This window comes from Egretta garzetta, unplaced genomic scaffold, assembly GCF_000687185.1.
Source record: "Egretta garzetta isolate BGI_Z169 unplaced genomic scaffold, ASM68718v1 scaffold166, whole genome shotgun sequence".
NCBI lineage: Eukaryota > Metazoa > Chordata > Aves > Pelecaniformes > Ardeidae > Egretta > Egretta garzetta.
In genome coordinates this window covers 2,012,635-2,023,164 of record NW_009260133.1, presented here as the reverse complement: position 1 = coordinate 2,023,164, position 10,530 = coordinate 2,012,635, and the positions used below count along the sequence as shown (strand labels likewise).

General features: G+C 39.9%; 1 protein-coding gene across 1 annotated transcript; it reads left to right on the top strand.

The window, feature by feature from the left end:
* The first annotated feature begins 5,358 nt into the window (after positions 1-5,358).
* Positions 5,359-8,674, top strand: LOC104128747 (cytochrome c oxidase subunit 7A-related protein, mitochondrial). Its single transcript, XM_009641592.2, has 2 exons — positions 5,359-6,063; positions 6,954-8,674. The coding sequence occupies exons 1-2, from the start codon at positions 5,923-5,925 to the stop codon at positions 7,095-7,097; spliced, it is 285 nt and encodes a 94-aa protein (XP_009639887.1). The 5' UTR covers positions 5,359-5,922; the 3' UTR covers positions 7,098-8,674.
* Positions 8,675-10,530: the final 1,856 nt, after the last annotated feature.

Here is a 10,530-nt window from a genome sequence, read left to right as displayed (position 1 = left end):
GAGCCGGTGGCCTTTATTTCGCTGGGGAGGGATCTGCCGCGGCCCCGTGCGCACCCGCCGTGCATCTAGCGAACCTGGCCTGTCGGGTGACCTTGGGCGGGGCGAGGCAAGGCGTTTTGTTCTACGGTGCACCTCCCGATTCAGTTTTGGGGTGCGCTGGATGGTGGAGCAAGGAGTTAACACGCTTTCGTCATGTCGGGCTGCAACAGGGGCTGCTGGCGTTTTAAAATCGCAGCCAGTCCCCCTCTCTTGTCAACGCGTGTAGAAAAAACTAATTACTGAACGCATTAAAACCCTTATTAGAGAGGACACGCACCTGTAGAAGTTTGCTTAAAGCAAAGGCTTAAAGCCTTCCCTCTGTATGCTGCTGATGTAGTTACTAAGTGTATACGGGTTTAAGAGGGCATTAAATAAGCTTGTACATTCTACTTCAAAGTACATGGTTAATTCTTTAAGAGTGGAGGGGAGAATGGATCCTGATTACATCAGCCATTTCAAGACATTGAGTGACTTGAGGTTTTTAAGGGGCGGGTGGGGGGAGAGTAGATGTGTACACACAGAATTGAAATCAGAGTTACGGTTTGTCTTTTTCCTGATAAGCTCATTAATAAGAGGTAACTGAAAGACACTACATTCTTGTAGACTAATGTATATTGTTGTCTTACACAAATAACTCTTTCTGTTTCGCTCTTTCTTAGCCCAGTTCTGTTAGCAACCTACTTTACAGTTGTTTTCCTGGATATCCTTGACTATGCAAGTTTTACTTGGAAAATCCAATCATCTTCTGCAAGCAAGAATATTATATTAAGCTGCTGTAAAATCTCAAGTTGTTTCAAGGGGCCCAGACAACTGCAAAGCTTTTAATTTTGAAATTTTTTGAAGTTAAGATGTTATAGTTTAGATAGATGGACAATTAAAAAGATTAAGAGAACTGGATGATCACGCTTAGCACAGTGGTTAATGAGCCATATTCTGTGGGGATGCTCATAACAAGTGGAATACTGTAGGATTTTTATCAATTACCTGGAGCAGGCAATAGAGTGCACTCTGGTGAAGTTTACAGAAGACATCAAGGCAGTAGTTCCAAAATGTCTGAAGTAGAGCTGGCATTCAGAGGGACCTATCTAGAGCAGAGGATTGAGCTGACATGAACACTGTCAATTTCTATGAGGGGAAAAAGGCAAATTCGTGCGGGAAGGAAGAGCTCCTGGCAGGGATACAAGCTGGAGCTGACAGGCTGGTGGGAGCAGCTCTGTGGTAGAGACCCCAGAGATACTGGGCAGACAGCGAGCTGGGTGTGAGCCAGCAGCATGTCCTACCCATAAAGGAGGCCAACGGCATCCTGGGCTGAATCCCCATGTACACAGCCAGTAGATTAAGGAAAGTGATGATCTCCCTCTACACGGCACCCATTGGATCACATCTAGATACTGCCTCCAGTTGCGGGCCCCTTGGTATGAGAATGTTCTTGATCAACTGGAGTAAGTTGCAGATGACACCAAACTGGGTGGGAGTGTTGATCTGCTCAAGGGGAGGAGGTCTCTGCAGAGGGACCTGGACAGGCTGGATCGGTGGGCCAAGGCCAACTGTATGAGGTTCAACAAGGCCAAGTGCTGGGTCCTGCACTTTGGTCACAACAACCCCATGCAACGCTACAGGCTTGGGGAAGAGTGGCTGGAAAGCTGCCTGGTGGAAAAAGATCTAGGGGTACTGGTTGACAGCCAGCTGAATATGAGCCAGCAGTGTGGCCAAAGCAGCCAATGGCATCCTGGCTTGTATAAGGAATAGTGTGGCCAGCAGGAGTAGGGAAGTGATAGTGCCCCTGTACTCGGTGCTGGTGAGGCCGCAGCTTGAATACTGTGTTCAGTTTTGGGCCCCTCACTACAAGAAAGGCGTTGTGTTGCTGGAGCATGTCCAGAGGAGAGCCACAAAGCTGTTGAAGGGTCTGGAGCACAAGTCTTATGAGGAGTGGCTGAGGGGTGTTTAGTCTGGAGAAGAGGAGGCTGAGGGGAGACCTTATCGCCCTCTACAACTGCCTGAAAGGAGGCTGTAGCGAGGTGGGGGTCGGCCTCTTCTCTCTGGTAACGGGTGATAGAACGAGGGGGAACGGTCTGAAGTTGCACCAGGGCAGGTTTAGGTTAGACATTAGGAAAAATTTCTTCACCAAAAGGGTTGTCAGGCTCTGGAATGGGCTGCTCAGGGAGGTGGTCGAAGTCCCCTTCCCTGGAGGTATTTAAAAGACGGGTAGATGAGATGCTTAGGGACATGGTTTAGTGGTGGGATGGCAGTGCTAGGTTAACGGTTGGACTCGGTTGGGTTGCCTGCCCCTTCTTCTGGAGCTGGTAAGCTCTCCTTTTTTTCCAGAAAGACATGGTAAATTCTGAGTTCTTGACATCTTCTAGATTAAAATGGTGTAGTACCATATATCAAAATTGTTTTATAAAGGGTCTATGCAAAAATAGCTTCACATATAGGTATCATTGCAGATAGGAAAAAAAAAAGTCTAGGTAGATGTCACTTCTGTGCTCTGCAAGGCAGGAGAGAGAACGTCCAAGGAGTAGAACTACTTTTCTTCTAGAACATTGTAATGATTTCTTTTTAGGTCATCATTAGACATTTGTATTGCATTTCAGTGTCATCACTGAAATGTTGAAACGTAATTATTGAGAGAATATAGTTAAGATGAGACTGTATCCAAGCAGGAGCATTTCACATAAGTCTTACGAATGTTTGTCTCAATTTATAAATGTGGGGGTTTTTCATATTGATGGAAGAAACACTACCTTTTATATCTGGCTCAGCATTCACATGGCTTGGTCTGCAGCTGTGGCACACAAATGTGCTATGCAGTGGAACAGCTACATTTAAAAAACTTACCTTTGATCCCTTTCTACAATGTTGTTAGGCCATCTTTTTGGTAGAGATTTTTTTTTTTTTAACTTTGGCTCTACTCCCAGGTGACACATTCAGACCTATCAGAGATAAAATTGTTTGGTTTGCTTTTTATGCTTCTCTTTATCTTGATGTTTCTGGAAAAATGAAGATGTCCTGCAACTCAAATTCTGTTGGGTCAAATATGTGGCGTAATAATTCACTCCATTCTGTACTGTTACGTTCTGATGCAGGTTTATTCTTATTGTGGGCTTGCAAAATATATTTCAGAAATTCTTTTGCTGACAGTAACATAACTAACAGCTGATACTAACAAAAAAAAAATCTTAGTTTGAAACCTGAATTGTTCTTTCCATCTCAGTCTTAGCATTCTTAGAAGACTTAATTTTGCATTTAACAGAGTTATGTAAAGTAGTATGAACAATTTAGCCTGTTTGAATAAATGGGAACTTTCTCATTTAGGGCAGTTGAAGAGTCAAGCAGATTAAAAACTACTACTCCTATTTAGGAGGATAATGACTGCCATAGCCATTACAAATACAATAAAAACGAGTTGTCTTGTGTTTAAGCACAAATAGCTGGACCAGTTTCAAATGCAATCATGTGAAGGTGACTATATGAACTTTTCCCTTGTTCTTCAGGGCTGATCATGGTCTTTCAGTCATGCTACCATGTCTTCACTTGATACAACTTATCTTGCTTGCAGCTATTTAAAAACCCTGCAAACCACAGATCTTTTGTTCTTAGCTGTTATGAATTCATAGAATCATCATAGAATGTTTTGGGTTGGAAGGGACCCCTAGAGGTCATCTAGTCCAACCCCCCTGCGGGAGCAGGGACACCGCTAACTAGATCAGGCTGCTCAGAATTGTTTGGGGTTCATTGAGAAGCTACAATGGTTGGCCTTTTGTGCTGTAGATGATACTTAAAATATACACAAAATCACTTTTACTTAAGTGTGTCATCCCAATACAAAGCCTCAAGTGATCCTACCTGAAAGCATCCTTGTGTTAGTGGTAACAAGTATATTTAACCTCATACAGTGAGGTGTGTTCTAGTACAAAGTTCCTGCTATTTAGGTTAGAAGTATCTAGGTTCAGCAAGTTCATAAAAGTTACTTCAATGCATGTTCTGAAATAATTCTCTGCTTAACTTTCTCTCCTGTTTCCCCATTTCATTTTGGTCCTTCAATATTCTCTAGCTTCTCTACTTTCTCATTCTGCGATTTGTTTGAGCAGTTCTCCTAACATTTAAATACTTCAGTGTGGTGCTATCTCCATTAAATTGTGCTCCAAATCCTTAACTGTTTTGTAACATAAATCCAGCTTGGGAATTCATGCTAGCAAGGCATGTTTGTTTTAACTTTAAGCATGTGGCCAACCAACAGATAGAGTGGGTCCTAAGACCTTTAGACCTCTGACAGGAAAACAAACGTAGTTTACAGAGGGGTAGGCAGAGAATTTTGTCTGTTGTTTTGGATTAGCTGCTTGTCCTGACCTTTCATTGAAGACTTCAGCATTTGACAAAGTCATTGCTGTAGCATGCAGATGAAATCAGCTGTTGTTGACTCTTCTGCACAAGTTCTGCTTTATTTTGTCTAAGAATTGGAAGAAATTCCTGTTAACATTGTTAGAAATAAAAGATTAACACCTTAATATAAGAAAAGGAATTATCATTGTGAAACATTTTCTTACAAAGCATAGGTCAAATGTAGAGGCATTCATTCCTCAGCATTATCTTGAGTGTAGTGAGACACTGATGTTATGAAATAAACCTGCAGTTTTAGTCATGTTAAATACAAGTGACAATTAAGGGTCATTTAAGGTGTCTTAATGACTTTCTTAAAAAATGACCTGTACTGAAATCCTGATGTGTAATACTGAGGATTTCTACTCAGCCACACAAAGCTTAGCAAGCAGTTGGGTGGGAGATAAAGCACTTGCCACTTTCCCTCAATAAACACGGACCAGTCACGTGGTTACATGGATTTAGCTGAGCTTGGTTGGAGCTGACTGCAAGATTCACAATTCATGGATAGAATTCAAGTGGAATTTTATGTTGGGGTGAGGGACCCTGATTAACGCAGTGTCTGTGTTAGACAAACTAAACTGTCTCTTCTGCAGCGTGTGTTTTGTTGGAGTCTTTCCTGAAGCCAATGAACCATATAAATTATTTTTATTTATATAGCTACAGGATGGTCTTAACTGGCGCCATGCTGCTTTGGAAGTAATTTACAACAGTACACTGATGATTATATGAGTTTTTCTGAAATGGTTTCATTTGATTTCATGATGAAGTTAGTCACTTGAGTCAGGTTTGAATCTCCTGTTGCTCCAACAGAAGGGGATTTTAAAATTATCTAAACAGGAATATATTTCTAAAGTCTGAAAACATATGTGATAACTTAGAGTTGTTAACACGACTGATTTCACTATTCTAATAATAATCCATAGAGTGTGTCTTGCATTCAGGTGGTATCCTGTAGAGGCAGGAGGCTTAGTGCCAATAACAAATGGTAGGGGTTGCTAATCACATTTTTTAGTCCCATATCGGGGAGTTCAGGAATGATGAAATAAGCGTCTTTATCATGGAACTGTCTGAAGTAGTTTGCAGCTTGCTCCAAGTCTCAGTATTTACAGTTTTTATACACTGCAGATAGCTCATGAAATAAAGTAGATGTGATCACAACAAGCAGGAATTGCAATGATCTAGCAACTGTGATCTCAAAGACTGCTCCTAAAAAAGTTGGGCCCTCAGGAGGGCAAAGGTGAGATTCAGAAGTGGAAACTTAAAAGAAGTTGAAAGATGCACATTGCTGTAAAACTAACAATCAAGAAGGCAAGAAAAGTTTTGGAGAAAAAGTCACCTGCACATTTGGTATAAACATCTGATCTGCAGTTTTTTCTATCAAATCACCAACCTGATAAATGTTCTTTGTAATATGCCTGTAATGACGGGCAGCATGCCTGCCTAACGTGACGACTGGTATATTTGCAAGTGTTATATACCTTGATATTTTAATCTTTATTTATGCAGGGACTCAAACCAATAGTTCCCACTGAATCCCCAGCTCTGATTTCTGGGACAACAACTAAACTTGCTTCAGATTTACCAGCAACTGATTCTTTCTTGGGTAAAAACAAGGTGCCAGACCTACAGAAACTTTTTCAGGTAACAACAACTTTGAGTAACTTAAAGAAAACTGGAGAGTGGGACATATCTTTCCTTATTTTAATGTGGTTAACTTTTTATCGTTCTACAATACCAAAATTTTGTAAAGTCTAGTTATGAAAGTGTCAAGTACAGTATAACCTGTATACCTGTACTATACTACAAGGTATATATGTCTTGTAGAGGAGATAAAGACAGAAAGTGGGAAAGTCTAGTAACATTGTCTGTCTTTTTGCTGGCTTCAGAAGATACTTACTGTATTATTTGACTAATGGAAGCACTTTCTGTCTAGGAATCCAAGTGTATGCCTTAAAGCAGATCAGGAGGAGCAAAGCAGATTGTTACTGTTTTGTGTATAATAATTTGAATCTTACTGAAGCTGTTTATAACACAGTATAAGAAAGCACAGTAAAGTTTTCAAAGCTAGTTTGTTAGCTATGCAATTTCTAAGTACTAGGACTTTTCATAAAACAAATCAGTTAAGGATTTTTTTAAAAACATCAAGAATGTGCTTATATAATGTTCCCTTTTCTCTCTTACATGCCACTTGCATTTGGAATATGTCAGTCTGACTTGGTGAATAATTTTTTATACATATCTTTTCACGTTCTTCTGTTAGTGACACTTTTCCCATCCAGGTCCTCTTTAGAAATATTTCACAAATTATTCTTTCTGCCTTCACTTAACAGCTTTGGCTAATAAAATTAACTTGCCTTTGCATTTGTCTTGCTAAATGAAAAGCACATAATACACTTGATTGTAGATAGCCTATTTGTCAGGAGATTTCCCTCATGGAAGTCTCTTAATTTAGCTGAGGTAGCTTGTTCCTTACGGCCTTGGTATGGATGCTCATTTCTTTTATTTGTTTTCTCTTCAAACTCTTCCCACAGAAAGCAGATGGACTGCCAGTACACCTGAAACGAGGAGTTCCAGATAAGCTGCTTTATCGGACCACTATGGCTCTAACAATTGGTGGGACTATCTACTGTCTAGTAGCACTGTACATGGCCTCACAACCAAGAAACCAAAAGTAAATGAACCTCAACTCATGGGACTCGTAACACTTCTCTGAAGGACCTCCTGCATGTATCTCTCTGCACTCGCTTTAATTCTGTGATCATACTGGGTTCATTATTCAGATCAATTTCTTGGAGAAAGTGTTTTTAAGCTGGTTGCCTTACGTGTTCTAGAAATCAATATAAACAGACATAAAGATATAATTTTAACATATGGTTGTAGCTTTGTATTTGTTGTCTCGCAGGAGTGTATGTGAACAGTTGGAGAAAGTTAAGCTTTTCCTTCCTTCCCTCCCCCAGTTTAAACAATGTTAGAGATAGGACAGGACAAATCCTTTGTGGACTATGCTCCACATTCCTTAGTGGGAGGATGCTACTGGTTTCCAAAACAGTAAAAGCAAATCAATTATTATAACATACTGGGAAGCAGTTTCTGTTATACACGGCTCATTTTACATTAGCAGGTGGCAGTGGAACTTTTCCAAATGCTGGTGTGTTATTAAATATTTGTACCTCTGGTGGTAGGACAAAGGGCTTATCTCCCTGGAGCATTTAAAGTGGATTTATTCCATAATGTTAGCATCACCGTATGCAGCAGAGTGCACCAGTATTGCAGCAGCAATTTTACCAGTTTTTGGACTTCATTTGTCAAATTATCTTACTGTGCAATAAAGATAACCACATGAATAATGAAAGAGGCAAGTCTTGAAAGTTTCGGACCACTTCAGCTGGCCTGGCAGTGAAATAAACATTACTGGTACACTTTTGTTTAAATTCAACTTGTAGATCTCAACCCAGACAATTGATTCAGCTACCTTATTGTAATCTTCTTGAGATGGTAATCCTCTTAAAACACTCTCTCAGAGCTCGTTGGGTGTTTAACAACAATAATTTTTGGTGAAACAGGTCACAGCTCAGCTGCATGCTATTTTCAGTGCATGCACATACTTACATACACACACATTTCCTTTGCTGTGTGGGTAGAAGAAAGAGAAGCCGATAACGCCCTTTATTGATTTTTTTTTAATATAGCCTTGAACTGCAAGTTTCACACAAATCTTCACAAAAAGCCTCCTCTAATTTGATAGATCCTCCTCTGCCTATGACCATTGAGTATTCACTCTTGGACACCCAGGCTCTGGATAAGCATGCATTCACTGGCCTCTGTAAAGACCCATCTCTCCCAGAGCTGTGCAGAAACCACCTTCCCTATAAATAGGGAAAGCAGCTGATAAAGGAACCTAAAATTCCATTTCTTCAATCTCTTACTAAAAACATTATGATTTTTTTCCAGTCAAGTTATATCAAAGGCTTATTTCTGTTCCATAGGAAAGAAAATAGCTGCTTGTATTGTGATCTCAGGTTTCAGTTAACATTGGTACTTCCGGATGGGAGAGATTAAGTCACTGAAAAAGAAATTTGTAAGGATAGCAAGACTCAAAGAACAGCAGAGAAGGATTTAAGTTTTCCAGAAATTGACAGCTGTGTTGCCTCTACTGATAAAATTTTATTCTCAGTAGGCCATACTCCCATGGCACTAAGAATCTTGTGCTGTGGGCTGTTAAATCCTATTTTAAAAAAACGGAAATTAAAAAAGAGAGAAAGAGACAATAACCTACTATGCTGCTTTCTGTCTTTCTTGCATATAATATATTAAGCACTGCCTACAAGAATCTTCTAATAAAGGATACTTTGCACACAAACTTGTCAGGTAGATTTTTCATGAGGATAAGTAAGTTATCAGAGAATATTTCTGCTTTTAGGTTTGGGGGGGGGCGGCGCTGGGGGAGGTTGAGTTTTCTGGTTTTTGTTTTGGAGTTGGTGGGTTTTTTTGTTTGGTTGGGGGTTTTTTTGGTTTGGTTTTTTTTTTTCCTATTTTTAGAGTTCACATAGAAGATAGATAACTTTCTGCTTGTTGCCAAGGCAGTTGTGGTTAAACTAACTAAACTGTTAAACATGTGGAAATACTCTTCCAAGTACTTGTGGAAAGAACAGCGACTTACCACTCGGGTCCAGCTTGCTTAAAGGGAACTCGACTAGGAGACTGGCTTCATGTATTGCTATAGAGATCATGGTTGGAGCTATGGATATCAGAATTGTCTTCCTATTGCCCTGGGTCTAGCTTTTTCCAGCTCTTTGTCAGCAGCTGGAAACACGTGGTAAAGGGAAAAGACGACACCATCAGATTTTGCAAATAACCAGATACTAGGTAATCCATTGTTGGGTTTGGGGTTTTTTTTTTTTTTGCAGTGTTTGGATTTTGAAAAACTGTTTTCACTTTGCCCTTCTCAAAAAAGCTGACCCAGTTGAAGCAGGATGAGAATGCTGCTTCAGCGAGGCATTGCTTGTCTGCAGGCATGGGGCAGGGCTCCAGTTGCAAGAGAAAGAGGAGACTGCATTTCTGTATTCCCACAGCAAAGTGCTCTGAAGAACAGGAAAGCTTGAAGAACAAGAAAACTTGCAAGCTGTAACCGGAAGGCTAGGCTGCAGCAGCAAAATCTTGCCCCTTTTCTCAATGAGTTTTGGGATCATCATAAAGAAATTACGACATGGTAAATCCTTTTTCTTTCCAGAAAAAAGCTCTGTTAAATATCTATTTAAAAATAGACTTTTATGAGGATTCAAGAAGGTTTAAGTGTTTTGAATTATTGTTTGTGATAGAGACACCTAATCTTCTTATTCTTAGGCCTTCGAGGACACCCTTACCTTTAAAAGCAGTAGTCTGCCCCTGGCCTGATGTTAAATAAGGTCCTAATTAAGGAGAACCAGGAGTGAATTGCAGCATCAAGAAGGCTACTTCAATATTTTTGACTTGTATCTACATCAGCTTCTTACTTCTAGGGATGACAACTTCATTATGTGTGTCTGATGTTCTGCTTTTTTTTTTGGTTTTTTTTTTAAAGACCCCCTCAATTTTTTCTTGGAAATTATGCAACCTACCAGCACTGAGAAAACACAATGCATTTTTAAGTGATAGCTTATACTCTAGTGTTTTGGCTTGAATGCACAGTAGGGAATAAATTATAATAAGCTCTCATACCCCAAGGTGCTGGGTTTGGAAGGAAAAGCAGCTGAGATTTACAATACTCGGGAACAAAATTATCTCGTGGATAATCATCCATCCCCCATGGCTTTATCTTACTGTTGAGAGACTGGTTTTCCTTCTTAAATGATAACTATTGAATTCAGGTTGCCAGAGAGATATCTTTGTAATGGTTTTTAAATAAGAACTCCCTTCCTACTTTTAACGTGGGAGTAGTAGAATAAATGCACTTGAGAAGATGTTGGTAGTATGCATGCATGTCTTTCAGCTGCTTTAAAAGTATATTAAAGAGAGGATTCCTCCACAGTATGACCATACTGTCTCAACAGGCTTTTGCCTTAACATTTTAGTATTGAAATAATCACACTATTGACACTTTAAGACATTAATTGATCTTGCCTTAAAGTA

What these genes read in the sequence shown, in the direction of transcription:
- LOC104128747 (XM_009641592.2), top strand. Translation starts at nt 5,923, where the DNA reads ATGCAGGGACTCAAACCAATAGTTCCCACTGAATCCCCAGCTCTGATT. An exon ending in ACCTACAGAAACTTTTTCAG is followed by an intron (nt 6,064 to 6,953) that starts GTAACAACAACT and finishes CTCTTCCCACAG; the next exon opens with AAAGCAGATGGACTGCCAGT.